The sequence below is a fragment of the Entelurus aequoreus genome, linkage group LG25, assembly GCF_033978785.1.
Source record: "Entelurus aequoreus isolate RoL-2023_Sb linkage group LG25, RoL_Eaeq_v1.1, whole genome shotgun sequence".
NCBI lineage: Eukaryota > Metazoa > Chordata > Actinopteri > Syngnathiformes > Syngnathidae > Entelurus > Entelurus aequoreus.
In genome coordinates this window covers 25809042-25835752 of record NC_084755.1, presented here as the reverse complement: position 1 = coordinate 25835752, position 26711 = coordinate 25809042, and the positions used below count along the sequence as shown (strand labels likewise).

General features: G+C 41.3%; 1 protein-coding gene across 1 annotated transcript; it reads left to right on the top strand.

The window, feature by feature from the left end:
• Nucleotides 1-6567: 6567 nt before the first annotated feature.
• LOC133642597 (uncharacterized) lies at nt 6568-10434 on the top strand. Its single transcript, XM_062036885.1, has 3 exons — nt 6568-6745; nt 9243-10072; nt 10230-10434. Exons 1-2 carry the CDS (start codon nt 6692-6694, stop codon nt 9876-9878), a joined length of 690 nt encoding a protein of 229 aa, XP_061892869.1. The 5' UTR covers nt 6568-6691; the 3' UTR covers nt 9879-10072; nt 10230-10434.
• Nucleotides 10435-26711: the final 16277 nt, after the last annotated feature.

Here is a 26711-nt window from a genome sequence, read left to right as displayed (position 1 = left end):
TGGATTCTTTTGACCCACGTCCACTCTCCGGTTAGTGTTCTCCTCCGATCTTCTGCTGCAGACCTCCTGCGACTCCGTTCTGGGCTGTTTCGTCCCCAGCCATTGATGCTTTACCTCCACCCGGACATAGCCTACCAGCCTTACCGAAGGTACATCCACCGTGGGTCCCGCAGAAATCACCAGCTCAGTGACAACACGCCAATAAAATCAATTTGGTTCAAAACACGTCGCCCGCCACGGAACACTGGCCGGGGAGTCGACCACAAGGTGTTAGCCGGCCTAGCTAGATCGGCTAACCCAATACATCAAAATGACAGCGCTAACGTAAACTTCGGTCTTCTTAACATCCGCTCACTCACGAGCAAAGGACATCTCGTCCAGGATCTCCTTGCTGACCATAAACTGGACTTCATCTGCCTAAGAGAACATGGCAACACCTCAGTGATTACACAGACCTTAACGACGCGACTCCTCCCGGGTTTGTTTATACTTCCAAACTTCGCGTCACTGGACGCGGAGGAAGTCTCGCGATGATCTATCGTGAGAAGTGGAAAGTCTCACCAGTGTCTTCTACCGCCTTCTACTCCTTTGAATGCACACTTCTGCAACTATCTGGACCTACTCCCACAATCATTGCTGCAGTGTACTGACCACGAAAATATAACAAAGATTTTATTAGTGATTTTTCTGCTTTTCTTGCTCATCTTCCATCACTTTCCCTAAATATTGTACTGCGGGGGATTTTAATTTTCACATGGACAGCACTAACAATACAATGGGCCGTAATTTTTCATCCTGTCTTCAAAGCTTCGGTCTGCAGCAGTACATCAACTTCCCTACCCACTGTAAAGGACACACACTTGATTTGGTTTGCTGTTCAGGTGTAAATGTTGTTAATGCCACTTCCAATTCACTGCCTTACTCCGATCACCTGCTAGTATCTTTTACTGTCAAATTAAGTTTTTCTACAATTACCTTTCCCCGCAATATCTGTTTTCGCAAAATCAAGGACATCAACTCTGACACTCTTTCCACCGCCATTGACAGCATAGACTCTCTTTCCTCTCCCGATGAACTGGTCACCTACTACAACAATAATCTTCATCATCTACTGGACACACTTGCTCCAGAAAAAAAACAGAAGTGTCTCTTTCACCAAGTCTGCACCCTGGTTTACTCCAACACTCAGCAAATTAAAAACAAAGAGACGCCAACTTGAACGTCTTTACAAAAAAACTGGTCTCTCTGTACGCAAGGACATGTACATCCAACACCTTCAACATTACAAAGACTGACTAAACAACACCAAATCATCCTACTACACAACTTTAATTAGTTCTAATGAAGGCAATTCCAAGACACTTTTTTCTCTTGGCAAAATTTCAAATCCTCCGCACTCACTTCCCTCTCATATGGCCTCAACTTATTTGTGTTGTTCCCTTATGCCAGTGGTTCTTAACCTTGTTGGAGGTCCCGAACCCCACCAGTTTCATACGTGCATTCGCCGAACCCTTCTTTTGTGAAAAATAAAAAAATGTTTTTTCAAATTCAAGACAAAGTTATTTGTTTTTTTTCCTTGTGCACAAAATGAACCGTGCATGAACATCACCTTGTTCAAAGAACAAGACCAACAGTGCATGAACTCACAACAAATTACACACCTGCAAATCAGTGTGACTTCTGCTGTTGCCGTATTCATGATACGCCGATATGGAGAAGTTTTTATTTACATGATGAGTCGGGTGTGTCTTGACTGCCGCGGCGAAGGCTCCGCCGAACCCCTGAGGCCGACTCACTGAACCCCTAGGGTTCGATCGAACCCAGGTTAAGAACCACTGCCTTATGCAATTTTTCAATTCCAAAATCACCCATATTCACCAACAACTTCCTTCTTGTTCTCCTCAACCACAGTTCACCCCCACTGCCTCCCTCATCCATTCATTTTCTAGTTTTTCACTGCCTTCTCAGTTGGACATCACTGCCCTTATCCGTTGATCCAAGCCATCTACTTGTCATTTAGATCCCCTCAATACTGCTTTAGTGAAAGTCAGCATCTCCTCCCTGATCCACCTCATCACGAATATCATCCATTCTTCTCTCACCACTGGAATTATTCCCTCTGCTTTCAAAACAGCAGCCATAACACCAATTTTGAAAAAAACAGGCTCAGATCCAAATGATTTTAATAATCTTCGTCCCATTTCAAATCTGCCATTCATTTTAAAAATCCTTGAAAAAACTGTCTCCTCCCAACTTCACTCCCACCTACAGTTAAACAACATATATGACATTTTCCAATCTGGTTTCTGCCCCCTGCACAGCACTGAAACAGCACTTGTAAAAATCACAAACAATCTCCTCCTGGCAGTTGATTCTGGTCTTCTCACTATCCTCATCCTTTTAGATCTCATGCACTGCAGCCTTTGATACCATTTCACACACTGTCCTCCTCCATAGATTGCACATTATTGGCATCACAAACACACCCCTTCACTGGTTTAGATCATATCTCTCCCACCACGCTCAGTTTGTTCATCTCCATTCATTCAAATCCCCTCCGTCTCCCGTTTCCTCTGGTGTCCCCCAGGGCTCTGTTCTTGGTCCCCTGCTTTTTTTCATCTACATTCTTCCCCTTGGCAATATTTTCCGTAAATTTAAAATACATTTTCACTGTTATGCGGATGACACCCAGCTCTACGTCTCAACCAAACCAATTGCTTCTCTTCCTCCTTTCTCAGTGAACTCAAACTGTGGTTCACATCCAATTTCCTTCAACTCAATAGTAATAAAACCGAAATCTTACTTGTAGGTACAAAATCCGTTCTCGCCAAAACCAACAGCTTGTCCGTTACTCTCGGCAATTCCTCTGTCTCACCCTCCTCCCAAGTTAAGAGTCTGGGTGTCATCCTCGACAGCACACTCTCCTTTCAAGCCAACATAAACAACATTACCCGGTCTGCTTACTTTCATCGACGAAACATTAATCGACTTCGCCCATCCCTTACCTCACATACTGCTGCCATACTAGTCCATAGCCGTGTCACCTCTCGCCTGGACTACTGCAACTCACTCCTGTTTGGTCTCCCTCACAAGTCACTTCACAAACTTCAACCTCTCCAGAACTCTGCAGCCCGGATAATCACCAGGACCCCTTCAATCCAGCACATCACCCCTATTCTGCAAAAACTCCATTGGCTACCCATCAAACACCGTATCCAATATAAAATAATTCTCCTCACTTTCAAAGCTATCCATAACCTCTCTCCGTCATCTCTCTGACCTGTTCCATGTCGCCACACCCTCACGTTCCCTAAGATCCTCTTCATCCATTCATCTCACAGTCCCCTTATTTAAACTGTCCACCAAGGGTGCCCTCATCTTTGAAACTCATTACCACCAGACCTTCGTAACTTAGACTCAATATCCCTCTTCAAATCAAGACTCAAAACACACCTGTTCTTGACTGCTTATTCATTGTAAATCTTATCGATCTTTGTTGTTGTTTTTATCCAATTGATTTTATCTTTTTGATTCTGTACGGTGTCCTTGAGTGCCCAGAAAGGCGCCTTATAAGTAAAATGTATTATTATTATTATTATTATAAAAAGTACCGGTCCCCGAAAAGGGAGAACGGATGCATTTTGGCTTAAAAACTAAAGATAAAGTTGAAGTTATAACACTGAAACGCCCTCAGGAAGAGGTGCTTTAAGACATGACTAGCTAGCTAGCGGCTAAAGTCCAGCTGCAGTCAGCAGTGTTTTAGCTACTTCTAAATCACTAATCCTCGCCTCCATGGCGACGAATAAAGTAAGTTTCTCACAAGTACCATTATCACTGGAGGACAAGGAATAGCTAAACATGCTCCACTACACACCGTAGCTCACCGGCATCACAATGTAAAAAAACACCATTGGTGGATCTACACCTGACATCCACTGTAATGATACCAAGTACAGGAGCGTATCTAGTCGATACTACTGTGATTACATCGATATTTTTTAGCATCACAAAATCTTTTTTCGTTTTTTAAACATTTATATTATGTTTATAAACTCAGGAAATATGTCCCTGGACACATGAGGACTTTGAATATGAGCAATGTATGATCCTGTAACTACTTGGTATTGTATTAATACATACATTTGTGGTATCATCCAAAACTAATGTAAAGTATCAAACAACAGAAGAATCAGTGATTATTACATTTGAACAGAAGTGCAGATAAAACATGTTAAAAGAGAAAGTAAGCAGATATTAACACTAAATGAACAAGTAGATTAATAATTCATTTTCTACCGCTTGTCCTTAATAATGTTGACAAAATAATAGAATATAAATGACACAATATGTTACTGCATATATGAGCAGACTAATTAAGAGCCTTTGTTTGTTTACTTACTACTAAAAGACAAGCTGTCTTGTTTGTTCACTATTTTATTTAAGGACAAACTTGCAATAAGAAACATATGTTTAATGTACCCTAAGATTTTTTGTTAAAATAACGCCAATAAGGCAATTTTTTGTGGTCCTCTTTATTTAGACAAGTATCAAAAAGTATTGAAATACATTTTGGTACCAGTACCGATAACAAAATATTGGTATCGGGACAACACTAACATAAAATTGTCATTTTACATTGGTGTTATAGATGACAAAGCAAATCACTGTATTTTTTGGACTTTATGTCGCTACTTTTTTCCCACGTTTTGAACCCTAATTTATGGATTTTACTTGGCTAACCGGCATAATGATCTGTAGTCAGCGAACGATTTTCAACACCGACAGAGACACTGAAAAGGTGTGTTATTGTTTGTGCCATGGCGCCATCTTTTGGATGAGTTCGCTCACTGCAGATGCTGCGGGTTGAAAATGCACTTCCTGTTTCGCGCCTAGAACCGGAAGTGTTTCCCAGTTTGGTCTATAGTCTGTGTGCGTTGGCACTTATAATAACAATATCACTCATATTTGGTTCATTTTCAGGTCACAACATTTAAATGAAGTATTGTTGGCGCTTTCTGGATGTTTTTAGAGAGTATAATGAGAGGACCCTCCATTGGTTGACTCAATTGTTAGATATTTATTTACCATTTAGAATGCATAAAAAAGCCAAGCACGTTTTTTTTTGTCTTACATAAGGATTGTGAATTATAAATAACACATCTCTTTCACATTGTTGCATATTTCCAGTATGACTGATCTAATAATATGGTCAGAGTGCAGAAGCGTTATGTCGCTCTCCGAAAATAGCCAAAGATATTCAGAGCGGAGTATTCAAAATGGCTGACTGAATTTTTGGCATTTTGTGATGTTTAGACGGTATTTTTACATACTTTGTGGATTGTTAATACAATTGGATATGGTTTAATGAATATATTCAAACACAATTAAGCATATAAAGTCAACGTGTTTTTACACTCTACTGTTACTTTAAATGTGTTGGGAAAGTAAATGCGATTATAAACTTTCGTCCTTTCTAGTAAGCTATATTTTGTTGCAAATTTTGCACAAAACAAACAAAAACAAACAATTAAATACAAAAAAGAATAAGCTGATATATCTGACAAGTGGCCAATAGTTACACTTTCAGAACATGTGCAATGTTCAATGTCATTGTTTTAGCTTGAAAGGACAACGCAGTGAATCATTTACACTTTTTTCTGTGTGGAGAATCACACCGACTGAGCAATGTTATTTAAATGTGACAAATGTAATCATAAACTTAATATGAAAACTGGTTTAAGTTGTTGCAGGTGATATTTCAACCCATTTTAGTCATCCACTTTGGTAATAAGACGATTATATAAAGAAAGTAACTGACACAATAATATCAAGTTCTTAAGAGTAAAATATATATATATATATTAACGTAAAGTATGTATAAAAAAAAATCATTATTAATGTAAAATGATGTATAATTAATTAAATTCAGGGAAACTATTTTTGTTCCTCATGGTCATGACAGAAAATAATTCAGAATCACGGCTGCAGTGTTCATTATTATATTGTGCCAGTCAAAAGTTTGGAGGCACCTTCTCATCCAACAGCATGTGAATGACTGCTACTTTATTTCATTAATGATGATGTCATTAGTTTTTAGAATATGTAGCTGTTGGCCAAAATGCCTCCTTGGACACCCAGGAACAATAAACAATTAAGCAGAGAACCCCAAAAAAATACAAAAATACAAGGTTTTTTAAAAATGTATGCAATAGTGCAATCTAACCACTGGGAGGAGAACTTTCACTGCTTGACTATTTCAATAGTATGTTTTCATGTCATATTTCTGTGTTTTCTTTGGAAAACAAATTATCCACTTAGCGCAGGGGTCGGCAAACCCACGATGTTGAAAGAGCCATATTGGACCAAAGATACAAAAAAGTAATCAGTCTGGAGCCGCAAAAAAATTGAAAGACTTACATAAGTCTTATAATGAAGACACAAGACTTACTTACATAAGTGTTATGATCTGCTGCCCGGATCATATTCTGTTTATGTTTTCAAGTCACTTGTGTTTTTCTGCACCTCTTGAGTTGTTTGTTTCAGTTGCCATGACGGCAGCTTTCACTCACCTGCCTCTGGTTAGAGTTCGGGACGCGCACGTGTTGCCCGGGCACTAATCAGAGAGCTATTTAGTCTACGCCCTGGCCTCACTCGGGCTGGTGGTCTTCTGTTACACTTGCGAGGCATTGTGATGCCGGAGGTCGTCTTTTCAAGATGCAGAGGGATGTCAGGAAGCGGCTTGCAGGTGAGAATAAATTATTTATTCTAGTTACAGACCAAATATGCTGCGCGGTGCCCACGGCACGGAAAACAAAAGAGTAGTCAAAAGATGCTAGTAACAAAATACAGACTATGAGCGTAAACGAGAGCGTAACTTGTTGCATGGGAGCAAACAAGACCACCAGGCCGAGTGAGGCCAGGGCGTAGACTAAATAGCTCTCTGATTAGTGCCCGGGCAACAGGTGCGCGTCCCGAACACTAACCAGAGGCAGGTGAGTGATAGCTGCCGTCATGGCAACTGAAACAAACAACTCAAGAGGTGCAGAAAAACACAAGTGACTTAAAAACATAAACAGAATATGATCCGGGCAGCAGATCATAACAATAAGTCTTATAATGAAGACAACACATGATGTAAGTGGCTAATTAGATATATTTGCCTACTATCAAAATGACTTTAAAAGCCTTATATAAGTGTTATAATGAAGACAACACATGATGTAAGTGTCTATATTAGTAATATTAGCCTACTATCAAAATTACTTTAAAAGTCTTATATAAGTCTTATAATGAAGGCAACACATGATGTAAGTGTCTATATTAGTTATATTAGCATACTATCAAAATGACTATGTGTCGCAGGCTGACACAAATCTTTGTTGACAGAAATGTTGAAATGTAATATTTATTCTACACATTTTTACAACATTAGAAAATATTAGTACAACTTTTCAGAGGGTGAGATAACTCCTGGAAATGACTGTCTTAGAATGGCCAAAGGTATAGATGTGTGTGTCCAAGTTAAAAGGAAATGGCAGGCTGTCTTCTTCTAATGGATTTATTACAATCTTTGCAAGCTGGGTAACGTTTGCTGTGGTCTGGAACAACAGGGCACACAAACAGCTATCAGAAATGCAACCAATATTACATACAGATAATGTGTCATGAGACATGAAAAAAATAAACTAAATACACAGAGGGCATAAGTAAACTAAATTAATTAATCTCAAATACAGGTATACCTACAAACGAGGCATAATGATGCAATATGTAAATACAGCTAGCCTAACTAGGATGTTAGTTCTTAACGCCTCTATTGCTCCATTAGTCCTCGGTCGCTCGTGGCTCCACAAGCACGATCCCCATATCTCTTGGTCCATGGGCAAAGTCCTAGCTTGGAGTACAGCGTGCCACGCCCACTGCCTTAAGTCCGCAGTTCCCCCGTCTTGCAGTCCTAAACCCGCTTCACCTCCCACGGATCTCTCCAATATTCCATCTTTCTACCGTGATCTGGCCGCTGTATTTAACACTAGAAGTCCCAGCATTTTTCTGTCTACCTAGAAGACCCAGAGAGGGGTCATTTGGCCCGACGCTTTTCCCGAATACACTAATCACTCATTTTGTTATGGTAATGAGGCTGTTAGGGGCAGTTTGTCTAGGTAGACAGAAAAATTATACATGTGGGAAATGCCGAAAGGAGCAATGGCAGTGCCAGGATTGTGAGTGACTGCTCAAATGTATGTCAGTCACGTTTACATGGACATGGTTTTTCATTCTTTGTAAATATGCTTTTTTCTTTGTAAATTTTTTTTTTTAAACTATTTTTGGCACACAAAAATAACAATTGCTTCTGCAACAACCCTCCACACCAAAACTGGGAAAACAGTTGCTTTTTCATTCTTTGTAAATATGTTTTGTTTTGTATTTTTTTTAACAATAAATGTCAGAGTGTTGATCCCTTCATTCTGTTGATCCTTGCAAAAACACACACAACCTACCTCAGAACTAAAGCTTGAGCTGTAAGGTCCCCTCCCCCACACAGGCTCAAGTGGCCCCCTGCCGTGTGCCACTAACAGCCACATTTTCATAACAAAAGGAGTGTCCACAGGGGGGACTAGGGGTCAAATGACCCTCTTGTGTGTTTTCTAGGTAAAAATGTCAATTGACCCTTCTCTGGGACTTCGCGTGTTAACAAGGAATGTGCACTCTCCCTTTCCCCCGCATAGACCATTGATCTGGTTCCCAATGCTGTCCTTCCTACTAGCCGTCTATACAATCTTTCCCTACCCGAGAAACAAGCCATGAAGGAATACATTTCAGACTCCCTTGCCTACGGCATCATCACCCCCTTGAAGTCCCCGGTGGCAGCGGGGTTCTTCTTTGTGGGCAAGAAGGACGGCTCGTTACGGCCCTGCATCGACTACCGACAACTAAACGGTATCACAGTAAAAAAAAACAAGTATCCTCTACCTCTTTTGAGCTCCTCTTTCGAGCCCCTCACTCCTGCCATTATTTTCAGCAAACTTGATCTCCGCAATGCCTACCACCTGGTAGGACTCAGGGATGGAGATGAATGGAAGACGGCATTCAATACGCATCTGGGACATTTCGAATATAAGGTCATGCCATTCGGACTAACAAATGCCCCGACAGTCTTCCAGGCCTTAGTCAACGACGTTTTGCGGGACATGCTGGACCGCTTTGTTGTCGTCTACCTTGATGATATTCTTGTTTTTTCTCAGAACCTGCAGGAGCAGCAGCGACATGTCCATCTGGTCCTGCAACGCCTACTAGAGAACTGGCTGTTTGTGAAAGCGGAAAAATGTGAGTTTCACACGCCTTCGGTGGGATTTCTGGGATATATCATTGAGAAGGGACACATCAGAGCCGACCCCAAGAAGGTCGAGGCGGTGATGGAGTGGACCCAACCCACCACCCGTACAGAACTGAGACGGTTTCTGGGATTCGCTGGGTTCTACCATCGATTCATCCGGGACTTGTTAGCTGCTCTTCTCCATGCCCTCACCTCTACGCTTCTTCCCTTCCAGTGGACCAAAGAGGCCAGTGTGGCCTTCAAAAGCCTGAAGGAGAGCTTTATCTCCCCCCCTGTCCTCATCCACCCCGAACCAGACAACTCGTTCACTGTGGAAGTGGATGCATCTGATTCGGTTATCGGGGCGTTACTCTCCCAGCGCTCTTGTGTGGATAAGTGGCTACACCCATGTGCCTTTTTTTCCAGACGCCTCTCGCTGGAGGAACGCAACTATGATGCGGGGAACAGAGAACTGCTGGCAGTACATGAGGCACTGACGGAGTGGAGGCACTGGCTTGAGGGGGAAAACATCTGTTCCTGGTTTGGACTGACCACCGCAACCTAATCCACATCCTTTCTGCCAAAAGACTGAACGGGCGTCAGGCGCGCTGGCACAGATTTTTAGTCGTTTTAACTACACTCTCTTGTTCAGGCCGGGCTCTCGCAACACTAAGGCTGACTTCCTCTCCCGACAGTTCACAGAAGGGCCCACCACCACACTTACGGCAGAGCCCATCCTCCCTCCTGCTCGGATAGTGGGTATGTTCACTTGGGAGATTGAAAACCTTGTAAAGACTGCCCTGCGCTCTGACCCAGGACTGGGCGGCAGACCACCCGACAAGTTGTTCGTCACCTGTGAGCTTCGACCCAAGTTACTGGACTGGGGCCATTCTAACATCTTCTCTTGCCAGCCGAGGTTCCATCGCTCACTATCATTCGTCCGGCGGTGGTTCTGGTGGCCATCGATGGAGTCAGACACCCGGGAGTTTGTTGCCGCTTGCACCACATGTTCCTGTAACAAAGCATCCCACAGTCCCCCGGCGGGCCTCTTATGGCCCCTACCTGTCCCCGGCCGACCCTGGTCCCACATCGCCATGGATTTCGTGACGGGATTTTCCGTCTTAAAGGTAAAACTACAGTACTAACCATTGTGGATAGATTTTCCAAGGCCGCACATTTTGTTCCCCTCCCCAAGCTTCCCTCCTCCGCCGAGACTGCTGACCTACTCGTACAACATGTAGTCAGGCAACATGGCATCCCGCTGGACATCGTCTTAGACCGTGGTCCCCAGTTCACTTCCCGGGTGTGGCAGACCTTCTGCAAGGGGATTGGAGCTACGGTCAGCCTCTCATCTGGATACCATCCCCAGAGCAATGGACAGAGAGCCAACCAGTGCTTGGAGACCATGCTGCGCTGTATTACTGCACGCCAACCCGCCTCCTGGAGCAAGTACTTACCCTGGGTGGAGTATGCTTATAACTCCATGGCATGGTATGTCTCCGTTTGAGTGCTCCTTGGGCTATCGACCCCCATGTTCCCCAAGCAGGAGGTCGAAGCAGGGGTGCCGTCCACCTGATCCCACCTTCGATGCTGCATTTGGAGGACCGCTCATGCTTCTCTTATGAAAGCCTCTGAGAGGATGCCAATCGGCGCTGCATTCCGGCTCTGCATTCCGGTGCTGCATTCCGGCGCTGCATTCCGGCGCCATCCTATCAGCCCGGGCAGCAGGTGATGTTGCGGGCCAAGGACCTCTACCTACAGGTGCCCTCACAGAAGTTGGCATCTCGCTACCTGAGTCCTTTCCCAGTAGAGGCTATCATCAACCCAGCCTCCGTACGTCTTTCCCTTCCGCACTGTATAAAAGGCATCCCGTGTTCCATGTGTCCCAACTCAAGCCTGTGGCGGTCAGCCCCCTCTCGCCCCTTGTCCCTGCTCCTCCTTCTCCGAGGGTTCTCGAGAATGGTGACCCAGTTTGGACGATAAAGGAGATTCTCAAGGTTCGTCGTCAAGGCAGGGGGGTTTCACTACTTGGTCGACTGGGAGGGTTATGGACCTGAGGACCGATCCTGGGTACCGGCCTCCTACCTTGCTGACCCCTCATTGTTGGAAGAATTTTACCGAGCGAACCCTGATGCACCCCGATGCTTGTCGGGAGCCTCGCATAAGGAGGGGGGTACTGTCACGGCTCGAGCGCATCCTGCTGCGCAGTCTTCAGCGCGCTCCTCTCAGTGCGCCTCTGGACACGCCCATGGGCGCTCCTCTCCAGCCGCGGCTGCAGCTGCTCTCAATCTGCAATCTTCACACCTGACGCTGATGAGCAGGCACCACACTATTTAGACCAGCGCGTCCTGCGTTCCAGTGCCAGAACGTAGCTACTTGAACCCGTACAGTAAACCCTACACGTCTCCAGCTTTTCGCTTATGTGCTTCCTCTCTCTCTGTGTCCCCCCCCCCCCCCCCCCCCTCTGTGCTCATTGTGTCTTTTCCTGTGTTGTCATCTCGCAGCTCCTCTTCGTTCCTTGGTTTTGAGCAGTGTGTCTCGTCTCCCCGGATTCTCTCTGGACTTCTTGCTGCCTCCCTGGATCTCGACCTTTCGCCTGCCTCCGGACTACTCTTTCAAGCCCTTGACATCTTGCCTGCCCACGGACCTCCGAGCCTGCCTTGCCCTCTCTGGACTTCTGCATCTTTCACAACACGCACCTTCAACACCTCCCGGTAACACTCACCAGTTAGTCGCATCACATAGTTACACCCCACGTATTCTGTTTGATTACACACGTCATATTCTCTTGATAATAAACACACCTAAGGCTAAACGACGTCCCTGCCTCCGTGCCATGTTCTTCTCCCCTGTACCGTTACACTATATTGCAAAATAGATGTTACATAATTATTATAAATGTGTGCTGCTTGCTCAACATTGCAAAACCCAACAGGTTGGAGAGCATAATAACATGAATGTGGAGGGAAATGAGTGTTTCCATAGGCACATAATGCTGGTAGCACACGTAAAAAACACTTTTGCACTTGTTATCAATTAGTAAATCACATACAACACCCCCACTAACAGTACACACATTTTTAAAGTTTGCACATGCTATTTAGCGCGTGGTATTTGGAGCTCAGTAGATCCGACCGTTAATATCCCTCCAAGCAGCACAGCGTCACTGAATGTAACTATCTTATAACCAAAATAAACAAAACGGTGCATGAATGAGACATTTTGACCATTACATTTGTATTTGTTGTACTAACACAGAGAATGTGTTTTTTGTGTCAGTGAATACCATGTTTATCAAATGCAAAAATCCTTTTATATTAGCGGTATCAAAAAAAAAAAAGATTTTAGAATGAATCGCAATTCTTTTTTGGATTGATACTTAATTGACTAAAAAAAAAAAATGTATGTAAAAAAAAAAAAAAAGAATAAAAAATAAATAAATAAATAAATAAATAAACTATATATATATATATATATATATATATATATATATATATATATATATATATATATATATATATATATATATATATATATATATATATATATATATATATATATAAAAATGTTGTTAAATTTATTTTTTATTTTTTTTATTTTTATTTTTTTATTTTTTTTTTATCTGTCCTTTCCAATCACTCAGGGAAATCATATTGTTGATGTAGATGATGTAGATGTACAGATTGACTTTAGAAATGAGAAACGTTGGATACTTCTTTTGTTGCCTTATTTGTATTTGACTTTATTAAATGTTTGGCTATAATTTTATTAAACAAAACCAGTTTTCTTTTAAGTAGTATAGAAACTTATCAGAGCGGTTTGCCTATTTTATGGAGGAATGTAGTTCATCATAGAACTGGCAGCCAATGTTATTCAAAAAGTATTGATTTTGAATCGAGAATCGTTTAAAATCGAGAATCGATTCTGAATCGAATCGTTACCCCAAAGAATCGAAACGAATTGAGTTGTGTGGTGCCCAAAGATTCACAGCCCTATCATATATATATATATATATATATATATATATATATATATATATATATATATATATATATATATATATATATATATATATATATATATATATATATATATATATATATGTATATATACTGTATATATATATATACATATATATACATATATATATACATTATCGCAATAAATTAATTAATCACGTTTAATCGCAGATAAGACATGTTTTATCTTTAATAAATGAACGTTAGACAGATAATTTTAAGTTAAAGTTAAAGTACCAATGATTGTCACACACACACTAGGTGTGTGGAAATTTGTCCTCTGCATTTGACCCATCCCCTTGGGGAGCAGTGGGCAGCAGCGGCGACGCGCCCGGGAATCATTTTTGGTGATTTAACCCCCAATTCCAACCCTTGATGCTGAGTGCCAAGCAGGGAGGTAATGGGTCCCATTTTTATAGTCTGGGAGTGCTTTGTACAGGGACAAAGGACCCTATTAAAGTTGTTTTAATAACTTTAACATGGGACTGGATAACTGTTTGGTTTAGTAAATGTTTTTTAAAGAGCTCAACACAAAATGGACAAAAACAATGTTCGTGTTCATCTATCAGGGTCAACAAAACCAACCTGAGATTTTTCAAGTGCCCGCCCATCTTCTCTAACACCAATATACAGTATGGTGGTCCAATTTTGGAATTCATTAGTTTAATTTAATCAATCATTCTGATACTTTTGTCACTCTTGTCACTTTTTATTAGACTCAAACCTCCTACATTTAGAGTGACAAGTGTAGCAATTTATCTTCCGGGCAGCATCAGGAGTTTGGCATTTCCACCGAATGAGACACGTCTGTCAACATAAAGGTCGCATAATTTCACTCCTTCTTTAGCACAGCCTGCAAAAAATGTCTCCTGCAGTACTTGTGTGTGTTACGTGATGCCTGCAGTACTTGTGTGTATTACATGAGGCCTGCAGTACTTGTGTGTGTTACATGAGGCCTCCAGTACTTGTGTCTATTACAGGGGTGTCAAACGTAAGGCCCGTGGGCCGGATCAGGCCCGTGAACAGGTTTTATCCGGCCCGCGGGATGAGTTTACTAAGTATAAAAATGAGCCGAAATTTTTGAATGAAAGAAACTGCTGTTTTAATTGTGTCCACTAGATGTCACAATAGCAATTATTTGTGTCTTTCTAGATTATGCTACATATGTAAAAAAAAAATAAAAAATATAACACACGATGTAAGCAAACTACATAAATAACATCCTGTAATTTGATTTTTATATACTTTTTTTAATAATAATAATAATAATAATAGATTTTATTTGTAAAAAGCACTTTACATTGAGTAAACAACCTCAAAGTGCTACAGTGTATTAAAAAAATAAAATAAAATAAATAAATAAATTAGAAAAAATAAAAAGATAATTAAAAAAAATAAAAACTAGAACAGCCAAATAGCTAAAACTAGTATGCATATATCTAAAAAAAAAAAAAAAGGCTTTTTTAAAAAGAAGGGTTTTAAGCCTTTTTTAAAAGCATCCACAGTCTGTGGTGCCCTCAGGTGGTCAGGGAGAGCGTTCCACAGACTGGGAGCAGCGGAGCAGAAAGCCCGGTCTCCCATTGTTCACTGAAGTTGTCTTTATTTTTAAGTTATCGTGCCGTGATTTCACCAGTCCGGCCCACTTGGGAGTAGATTTTTCTCCATGTGGCCCCCCATCTAAAATGAGTTTGACACCCCTGGTCTATTACATGAGGCCTCCAGTACTTGTGTGTATTACATGAGGCCTGCAGTACTTATGTGTGTTACATGAGGCCTGCAGTACTACACTTGTGTGTGTCAGGTCGCTCAAGAGAGTGCTACTGGTAACATGTAAACTGGTACTACCTGTTCCATGGTCGAGCCGTCGGCGACTAAACTGGCACCCCCATCAAGTGCACTTGATGAGGAGGGTGGCTAGACACCCAGCAGAACAAAAACAATATCTGTAAAAGGGCGGATGAGCAAAAGAGTGCCAACGGCCATCCAGCAAGTTCGAGTACACCAAACTTTAAGCATGACTACCCCCAGGACCCAAGAACCCACAAGAAACCCACCTACCAGGAGTAAACTAGTCATGATGAAAAGTTTGGGAGAAGGAGCTACATAAGGGAGACAACCCTAACAGAAAACAAGACCTCAACGGCTGAACAGGCGGATGAAGCTGCAACAGACCATAGAAGTATCATTTGTCTTGGTTCTCCATGCCACGGAGTCCACTTCTTAATCTGCCAAGTGCTGTGTGTGTGACGAAGCGCAACTTCAGATACATAAAAAATTCAAAAAAAATCACGCACAGGCGTCCATCACCTCATCTCATCTCATCTCATTTATGTCATCTACATCATCATACCACACTACAAGTCTGTCGGCGATCAAGGATCGGCAATGGGGGCAGGCTCGTGAGGCTGGGAGCCCCTAGTCAGAATTGACACCTACAGCGGGAACATTTTGCTATAATGTCGTTCTTGCTTCTGGATTCGAAGTGAAGATGCAAGTTGGTCAGCGGTGTTCTGACTGAGCAGTCCTATTTAGGATCCACTCTGCTCACCCAATTTTGGGAGGGGGCTGGAAAAGGTGCCCTAAATGTAGTTTCACTTCTCCTACTCTGCCTGGGGGGGCACCACCCAAGCGGTAGGAAAAAGAAGGATACGTACACAAATATGAAACTTGGAACTTGGAGTATACGAACGTTAATGGACAACGAAAAGTCAGACAGACCAGAGAGAAGAACAGCTTTTGTGGCAAGAGAACTTCAGAAGTTAAATTTTGATATTGTTGCTCTCCAAGAGACCAGGAGAGCGGAAGAAGGCCAGTTGAGGGAAGAACAGGGCAACTACACTTTCTTTTGGAAAGGAAAATCAGCAGATCAACCCAGAACACACGGGGTGGGATTTGCCATTAGAATTGAACTACTTGGTCAACTGACAGAACAGCCCGTGGGTATAAATGAAAGACTTATGACTCTGAGAATCAGCCTAAAACACAACCACTCTCATAAGTGCATATACCCCAACTCTAGGTGCTGAAGAAGAAACTAAGGAGGCTTTCTATGCGGAGTTAGATGAGCTCATCTCTACAACGATACCACGATAAACTTATTATTCTTGGTGATTTCAATGCAAGAGTTGGAAAAGATCACAATATATGGGAGGGTGTAATTTGACATAATGGTGTAGGTAAAGCCAATGCAAATGGGGCCTTACTTCTGACCAAATGTGCGGAACACAGTTTGATAATCACCAACACCATCTTTAGACCATGCTTGCCAACCTTGAGACCTCCGATACCGGGGGGGTGGGGCGGGGGGCGTGGTTGTGGTTAAGGGCGTGGTTAATAGGGGAGTATATTTACAGCTAGAATTCACCAACTCAAGTATTTCATATATATATATACATATATATGTATGAAATACTTGACTTTCAGTGAATTCTAGCTATATATTCAGTATATATATATATATATATATATATATATTTATTTTATTATACATATAAATAAAAGAAATACTTGAATTTCAGTGTTCCGGAGGCTATCCAGTAGATGGCAGTATTGTCCTGTTTAACTTCTCCGTTCATGACTGAGTATATCATTTCGGCCACCGTGTTCAATGGAGAAGTCTGTTCTACAAAATGTACACGCAACATACCCCTTCCCCTTCGAACTGTCCTGGATGAACTGAAATTCTTGTTTCCATTCGTTTTGGAACTTGCAAGCGTATTTCTTCATCTTGCTCGTCGACGGCGTTGCTATGTCTGTAACTTCCTCGTTCTTCTGCTTCGTCTCCTTGTTGTGTGCGCAGTTGTGCACTCTACTCTCTAAAAGCCGTAGATGTTATGACGTCATTGGGCAGGCAAGCTGTTTATATTGTGGGAAAGCGGAGGTGAGAACACTCAGGTCCGCATTGAGCTGGAGGGGGCGTGGCCTCCAGCTACGGCTGAGATCCGGGAGTTTGTCGGGAGAAAATTTCTGCCGGGAGGTTATCGGGAGAGGCGCTGAAACCGGGAGGGTTGGCAAGTATGCTTTAGACAAAGGGATTCCGTCAAAGTGTCCTGGCAACACCCAAAATCAAAGCACTGGCACTTGATTGACTATGTTTTAGTGAGGAAGAGGGACCAACAAGATGTGCTTCATACCAGAGCTGTAACTGGTGCGGATGAGTGCTGGTCAGATCACAGATTGATTGCATCAGTTATGAGGCTGAAACTAAAGGCTCAAAGAAAATGTCACAACAAACCACACAGCAAAAAATACAATGTTGAATGTCTAAAGGAAGATGAGCATGCCATGGAACTACAAAGAAACCTGGAAGATACAATACCCAACAAATCCCCTACAAACGTTACAGAACACTGGGAGCAATTAAAGGTAGCAATCAGAAAAGCATGTGTTAACTCAATTGGGTACAGAACCAGGAAACATGAAGACTGGTTTGATCAAAACAACACGGAACTGCAACAGCTCATGAATAGAAAAAAGGAAGCTTTCATACAAATTAAGAATGACCCTAACTCCATTTTAAAGAAAAATCAGTATCAAGAAAGAAGACCAACAAAGAAATCAATGAGCGGTGGCGAGAGCACTTTGAAGAACTACTGAACCAACAAACTGTCTATAACAGGGATGTCCTCAATGCCATACCCCAACAAATGGACCTAGGAGACTTACTAACCCTGGAAGAAATGAAGAAAGCCATCTCACGAATGAAAGCTGGCAAAGCGGCTGGCCCATTTCCAATTGAAATATTTAAGCATGGTGGAAACAAACTACAAGAACATCTATATCAAATTATACTAAAAATCTGGAGCGAGGAAGAAATACTAACAGAGCTAAAGAATGCCAACATTGTGAAGATATACAAAAGAAAGGGTGATAGAGCAGAATGTGGCAATTACAGAGGCATATCACTACTCAGTACTGCCGGTAAGGTCCTGTCAGGAATCCTCAACCCAAGACTTCAGACCATTGCTGAGGATATACTCCCAGAATCTCAATCAGGCTTTAGACCAAACAGAGGAACAACTGACATGATATTCTCGTTGAGACAACTCCAAAAACAAATGCATTGAACAAAATAAACCTCTCTATATGGCGTTTATTGACCTCACAAAAGCATTTGACACGGTCTCCAGGGAACTACTTTGGGAAGTACTGGCAATATCAGGATGTCCTCCAAAATTAATGAATATAGTCCGATTGATGCATGAAATTATGACAGCTACAGTACTTTGGAATGGCCATGATTCTGCTCCTTTTGAAGTAAAAACTGGAGTAAAACAGGGATGCCTGAAAGCCCCGACACTGTTCGCCGTCTTTATCTCTATTGTGATCCACATTGCATATTCATGAATACCAGCAGACCTATTTCAAATTGCATTTTGGCTAGATAGAAAACTGTTCAACCTGAGGAAGCTGCAAGCCAGAACAAAAGGGTCAAGGTCCACAGTGGTAGAATTTCAATATGCCGATGATAATGCAATAGCAGCCCAGAGTGCTAAAGATTTGCAAGTAATACTGGATGCATTTAACTATGCATACACACAACTTGGACTTAAAATAAATGCAAAGAAAACACACGCACTCTACCAACCATCGCCTAAGGACGTCATCCTGCAACCACCAGCAATAAAGATAGAAGTGGCTCTTGAAAATGTAGAAAGCTTCACATATGTGGCGAAGTTGGTAGAGTGGCCGGGCCAGCAATCGGAGGGTTGCTGATTACTGGGGTTCAATCCCCACCTTCTACCATCCTAGTCACGTCCGTTGTGTCCTTGGGCAAGACACTTCACCCTTGCTCCTGATGGCTGCTGGTTAGCGCCTTGCATGGCAGCTCCCGCCATCAGTGTGTGAATGTGTGTGTGAATGGGTGAATGTGGAAATACTGTCAAAGCACTTTGAGTACCTTGAAGGTAGAAAAGCGCTATACAAGTATAACCCATTTATCATTTATTTATATACCTTGGTAGTTTAATGTCTTCAAATGCTAACATTGATGCAGAAGTCAATCACACAATCAGGCAACCTGCTGCAGCCTTTGGAAAGCTTAAAGGCCTACTGAAAGCCACTACTACCGACCACGCAGTCTGATAGTTTATATATCAATGATGAAATCTTAACATTGCAACACATGCCAATACGGCCGGGTTAACTTATGAAGTGACATTTTAAAATTCCCGGGAAATATCCGGCTGAAACATCGCGGTATGATGACGTATGCGCGTGACGAAGTCCGAGTAACGGAAGTTATGGTACCCCGTAGAATCCTATACAAAAAGCTCTGTTTTCATTTCATAATTCCACAATATTCTGGACATCTTTTGCAATTTTTTTAATGAACAATGAAGGCTGCAAAGAAGACAGTTGTAGGTGGGATCAGTGTATTAGCAGCGGACTACAGCAACACAACCAGGAGGACTTTGTTGGAGCGCTAGCCGCCGACCTCGCCTTGACTTCCTACGTCTCCGGGCCGCCAAACGCATCGGGTGAAGTCCTTCGTCCTTCTGCCAATCGCTGGAACGCAGGTGAGCACGGGTGTTGATGAGCAAATGAGGGCTGGCTGGCGTAGGTGGAGAGCTAATGTTTTTAGCATAGCTCTGTGCAGTCCGGTTGCTATTAGCTTCAATGGCGTCGTTAGCACAGCATTGTTAACCTTCGCCAGCCTGGAAAGCATTAACCGTGTATTTACATGTCCACGGTTTAATAGTATTGTTGATTTTCTATCTATACTTCCAGTCAGGGGATTATTTATTTTGTTTCTATATGCAGTTAAAGCAAGATGCTATCACGTTAGCTCGTAGCTAAAGCATTTCGCCGATGTATTGTCGTGGAGATAAAAGGCACTGAATGTCCATTTCGCGTTCCCGACTCTCATTTTCAAGAGGATATAGTATCCAAGGTGGTTTAAAATACAAATCTGTGATCTACAATAGAAAAAGGAGAGTGTGGAATCCAATGAGCCAGCTTGTACCTAAGTTACGGTCAGAGCGAAAAAAGATACGTCCATCGCTGCCTCTCAAGTCATTCACTGTAACGTTCCTCATCTACGAATCTTTCATCCTCGCTCAAATTAATGGGGTAATCATCACTTTCTCGGTCCGAATCTCTCTCACTCCATTGTAAACAATGGGGAATTGTGAGGAATCCTAGCTCCTGTGACGTCACGCTACTTCCGGTACAGGCAAGGCTTTTTTTTATCAGCGAGCAAAAGTTGCGAACTTTATCGTCGATTTTCTCTACTAAATCCTTTCAGCAAAAATATGGCAATATCGCGAAATGATCAAGTATGACACATAGAATGGATCTGCTATTCCCGTTTAAATAAAAAAAAATCATTTTAGTAGGCCTTTAAGACTCAAGTGTTCCAAAATCATGACATCAGACTAGATACAAAAATCAAAGTGTTCAGAGCAATTGTTATAAATAAATGGGTTATACTTGTATAGCGCTTTTCTACCTTCAAGGTACTCAAAGCGCTTTGACAGTATTTCCACATTCACCCATTCACACACACATTCACACACTGATGGCGGGAGCTGCCATGCAAGGCGCTAACCAGCAGCCATCAGGACACAACGGACGTGACTAGGATGGTAGAAGGTGGGGATTGAACCCCAGTAACCAGCAACCCTCCGATTGCTGGCACGGCCACTCTACCAACTTCGCCACGCCTTTGCTATATGTTTCAGAGGCATGGACAGCATATCAAAGACATATCACAGCACTTGAAAGGTTTCAACAGCGATGTCTACGCCAGATGATGATTATTAAGTGGAAAGATATGAGAACAAACATCAGTGTACTTGAACAGGCCATGATTCCCAGTGTAGAGAGTACAATTGTTAAATACCAACCACGATGGACAGGGCATGTCATATGAATGAATGACGACAGACTGCCAAAATAGATTTGTACTGTCAGCTAAATGAAGGTAGAAGAAATGTTGGTGTGCAGAGAAAACGCTACAAGGATTGCTTAAAGGCCTACTGAAATTAATTTTTTTGATTTGAGCGGGGATAGCAGATCCATTCTATGTGTCATACTTGATCATTTCGCGATATTGCCATATTTTTGCTGAAAGGATTTAGTAGAGAACATCGACGATAAAGTTCGCAACTTTTGGTCGCTGATAAAAAAAAGCCTTGCCTGTACCGGAAGTAGCGTGACGTCGCAGGTTGAAGGGCTCCTCACATTTCCCCATTGTTTACACCAGCAGCGAGAGCGATTCGGACCGAGAAAGCGACGATTACCCCATTAATTTGAGCGAGGATGAAAGATTCGTGGATGAGGAACGTGAGAGTGACGGACTAGAGTGTAGTGCAGGACGTATCTTTTTTCGCTCTGACCTTAACTTAGGTACAAAGGCTCATTGGATTCCACACTTTCTCCTTTTTCTATTGTGGATCACGGATTTGTATTTTAAACCACCTCGGATACTATATCCTCTTGAAAATGAGAGTCGAGAACGCGAAATGGACATTCACAGTGACTTTTATCTCCACGACAATACATCGGTGAAGCACTTTAGCTACGGAGCTAACGTGATAGTATCGTGCTTAAATGCAGATAGAAACAAAAGAAATAAGCCCCTGACTGGAAGGATAGACAGAAGATCAACAATACTACTATCAGGAGACATTGAACCAAACACTGGACCTGTAACCACACGGTTAATGCTGTGCCGCCTGTCGAAGCCCAGCAATGCTGTTGCTAACGACGCCATTGAAGCTAATTTAGCTACGGGACCTCGTCAGAGCTATGATAAAAACATTAACGCTCCACCTACGCCAGCCCTCATCTGCTCATCAACACCCGTGCTCACCTGCGTTCCAGCGATCGACGGCGCGACGAAGGACTTCACCCGATCATCGATGCAGTCGGCGGCTAGCGTCGGATAGCGCGTCTGCTATCCGACTCAAAGTCCTCCTGGTTGTGTTGCTGCAGCCGGCCGCTAATACACCGATCCCACCTACAGCTTTCTTCTTTGCTGTCTCCATTGTTCATTAAACAAATTGCAAAAGATTCACCAACACAGATGTCCAGAATACTGTGGCATTTTGAGATGAAAACAGAGTTTTTTGTATAGGATTCAATGTGTCCGCATACTTCCCGTTTCAACGATTGACGTCACGCGCAAACGTCATCATACCTACACGTTTTCAACCGGAAGTTTCCCGGGAAATTTAAAATTGCACTTTATAAGTTAACCCGGCCGTATTGGCATGTGTTGCAATGTTAAGATTTCATCATTGATGTATAAACTATCAGACTGCGTGGTCGGTAGTAGTGGGTTTCAGCAGGCCTTTAAAGAAGACATTGAAACAATGTGAAATAGATACTACATACTGGGAAGACCTAGCAAAAGACAGAATAACATGGAGAGCTGCAGTCAGTGAAGGAGTGACAACGTATGAGGAGAAAAGAACATCTATAATACTTGAAAAAGGAGGAGGAGACTGGAAAGAAGAGTCATGCCAAAATGTATATTACCACCTGGTCTGATCTGTCCCATATGCGGCAAACAATGGGGGTGTCTAATACAAACACACTTTTCTAATTTGATATCATTTGAATATTTGGCAATTATATTATTTTTTTCACATTTAGCTCATTCATAAATTGGTCAATATAATGTTAAATCTGAATATTAGATAGAAAAGCTAGATATAAATATAAATGTTAAACAGTTTTAAATGTAAAATCTAAATCTAAAAAATTATATTTATTATAATTAAAACATTTTAATTACCGTAAATCGAATTGTCTCCCGTGCGTGGACAATATGGTAAAAACAAGAGCGTAGTCATCGTTTGGCCACAAATTTGAATCCTGCACTTGCTGATATGTCCCCTCTTTTATGCTCCTTTTCCTCACTGCACGGCCGCTTTACAACACGGGCAGTCAGAGATGTGGGCATGTTTCTGCATGCTGGGAACGGTGCAATATTTACATATTTTCTAAATATTAGCTTTACACTTGGCGAAACATTTATATTTAAAATTGACATTTTAATTTAACATTTAGCTGTAATATTTACATGTATAGTTTATATTTATACTGATTTAGATTCAGCACTTGTATTTAACATTAAATATTCATATGTAACACTTATATTTATATTCAACATTTAGATTCCTATTTAACATCTAGTTTTAACATTTAGCATTTATATTTGGATTCAACATTTAGATTTAGAGTTCACTTTAGAATTAGATTCAACATTTAGATTTCATTTTAACATGTATATGTATAGAAAAATGTATTGTTTGGATTTAAAATTTAGATTTGTGTTTATTGTTCATTTTGAAAATTTAACATTAGATTTAGATTCAACATTCATAATTTCTATTTAGAATTAACATTTAGATGTATACTTAACATTTAGATTTAATATTTATATTTAACATTTGGATTTAGATTCAGCAGTTGTATTTAACATTAAATATTTATACAGTATGTAACATTTATATTTAACATTTAAATTCGCATTTAACATCTATTTTTAACATTTGGCATTTATATTTGGATTCAACATTTAGATTTAGAGTTAATATTTAGAATTAGATTTAACATTTAGATTTAACTTCAACATTTATATATACAGGAATATGTATTATTTAGATTTGGATTTAAAATTCAGATTTATGTTACATGTTAATATTGAAAATTAACATTAGATTTAGATTAAACATTTATCATTTGTGGCCCTGCGATGAGGTGGCGTCTTGTCCAGGGTGTACCCCGCCTTCCGCCCCAATGCAGCTGAGATAGGCTCCAGCACCCCCTGCGACCCCGAAAGGGACAAGCGGTAGAAAATGGATGGATGGATGGATTTATTATTTGTATTTAGAATTGACATTTAGATTTATACTTAACATGTATTTTTAACTTCCAACATTTAGATTTAGATTTAACATTTATATTTGACAGGTTACATTTAGATTGAATACTGTACATATATTTAACATGTAAAATTTAGATTTAGCATTTAATTTTATATTTAGCGTTTTGATTATATTTAACATTTACTTTCAACATTTAACATTTACCTCTAGGTTTAACATTTAATTTTAACATTTAATTTTAGATTTAACACTAGAAGTCCCAGCATTTTTCTGTCTACCTAGAAGACCCAGAGAGGGGTCATTTGGCCCGACGCTTTTCCCGAATACACTAATCACTCATTTTGTTATGGTAATGAGGCTGTTAGGGGCAGTTTGTCTAGGTAGACAGAAAAATTATACATGTGGGAAATGCCGAAAGGAGCAATGGCAGTGCCAGGATTGTGAGTGACTGCTCAAATGTATGTCAGTCACGTTTACATGGACATGGTTTTTCATTCTTTGTAAATATGCTTTTTTCTTTGTAAATTTTTTTTTTTAAACTATTTTTGGCACACAAAAATAACAATTGCTTCTGCAACAACCCTCCACACCAAAACTGGGAAAACAGTTGCTTTTTCATTCTTTGTAAATATGTTTTGTTTTGTATTTTTTTTAACAATAAATGTCAGAGTGTTGATCCCTTCATTCTGTTGATCCTTGCAAAAACACACACAACCTACCTCAGAACTAAAGCTTGAGCTGTAAGGTCCCCTCCCCCACACAGGCTCAAGTGGCCCCCTGCCGTGTGCCACTAACAGCCACATTTTCATAACAAAAGGAGTGTCCACAGGGGGGACTAGGGGTCAAATGACCCTCTTGTGTGTTTTCTAGGTAAAAATGTCAATTGACCCTTCTCTGGGACTTCGCGTGTTAAAGGCCTACTGAAACCCACTACTACCGACCACGCAGTCTGATAGTTTATATATCAATGATGAAATCTTAACATTGCAACACATGCCAATACGGCATGATTAGATTAGTAAAGTGCAATTTTAAATTTCCCGCAAAATATTCTGCTGAAAACGTCTCGGTATGATGACGTTTGCGCGTGACATCACGGATTGTGCGGACATATTGGGACACCATTGTGGCCAGCTATTAAGTCGTCTGTTTTCATCGCAAAATTCCACAGTATTCTGGACATCTGTGTTGGTGAATCTTTTGCAATTTGTTTAATGAACAATGAAGACAGCAAAGAAGAAAGCTGTAGGTGGGATCGGTGTATTAGCGGCTGGCTGCAGCAACACAACCAGGAGGACTTTGAGTTGGATAGCAGACGCGCTACCGTGAGTACAGCTTTGGCTTCCAAACATTTGATCGCTTGCCCGTACGTGCGTGCCGCTATGTGCATGTCACGTACGTAACCTTGGGGAAATATATGTGCTGTATGAACTTTACGGAGGTGAAAGGTACTTTGGGCTGTGGGATTGAGTGTGTTGTGCGGGTGTTTGATTTGTATTGGTGGGTTATATGGACGGGAGGGGGGAGGTGTTTGTTATGCGGATTAATTTGTGGCATATTAAATATAAGCCTGGTTGTGTTGTGGCTAATAGAGTATATATATATGTCTTGTGTTTATTTAGTGTTTTAGTCATTCTCAGGTCCCACCTGCCTCTCACAGCATCTTCCCTATCTGAATCGCTTCCACTGCCCTCTAATCCTTCACTCTCACTTTCCTCATCCACGAATCTTTCATCCTCGCTCAAATAATGGGGTAATCGTCGCTTTTTCGGTCCGAATCGCTCTCGCTGCTGGTGGCCATGATTGTAAACAATGTGCAGATGTGAGGCGCTCCACAACCTGTGCCGTCACGCTACTTCCGGTACAGGCAAGGCTTTTTTATCAGCGACCAAAAGTTGCAAACTTTATCGTCGATGTTCTCTACTAAATCCTTTCAGCAAAAATATGGCAATATCGCGAAATGATCAAGTATGACACATACAATGGACCTGCTATCCCCGTTTAAATAAGAACATTTCATTTCAGTAGGCCTTTAACATATGATATAGTTGTAACATTTAGAGTTAGATTTAACATTTAGGTTCACCATTTCATTTATATCTAAATGTGCAGAAAATGGGCTAAATGTGAGAAAAGTGTGCTACATATTCCAAATGTATCAGCTGGACAAGTGTGATTTCATTTTTACATTCGGCATCACATATGTGATTATATCAAACATGGAACGCCAACAAGACAGTAGAACATACAGCACGTCAAATATCAACTTTCATACTTCAACTGCACACCTTTGTTCCATTTAAGACAGAAAACAAGTATGAAAAGAAGTATTCTACAAAGAAAGACATCTCTTCCTACTGTCACATGTTTTCCTGTAACTGCCTGTTTGGAGATCACATCAACTTCCTCTTTTGTAACAGTAGCCTTCAAAATAAGATGAGGGGTTACGATGTATACAGCCACCAAATCTGTTTGTGGCGGTCCAAATGTAATTGAACTAAATAAATATATGGGAAACAATGCGGTATAACAATTACAACA

Bases quoted from the DNA above. Each gene is read 5' to 3' on its own strand.
- LOC133642597 (XM_062036885.1), top strand. From the start codon at position 6,692: ATGCCGGAGGTCGTCTTTTCAAGATGCAGAGGGATGTCAGGAAGCGGC. The intron at 6,746-9,242 runs GTGAGAATAAAT...GTTTTTTCTCAG, and splicing joins TGTCAGGAAGCGGCTTGCAG to AACCTGCAGGAGCAGCAGCG.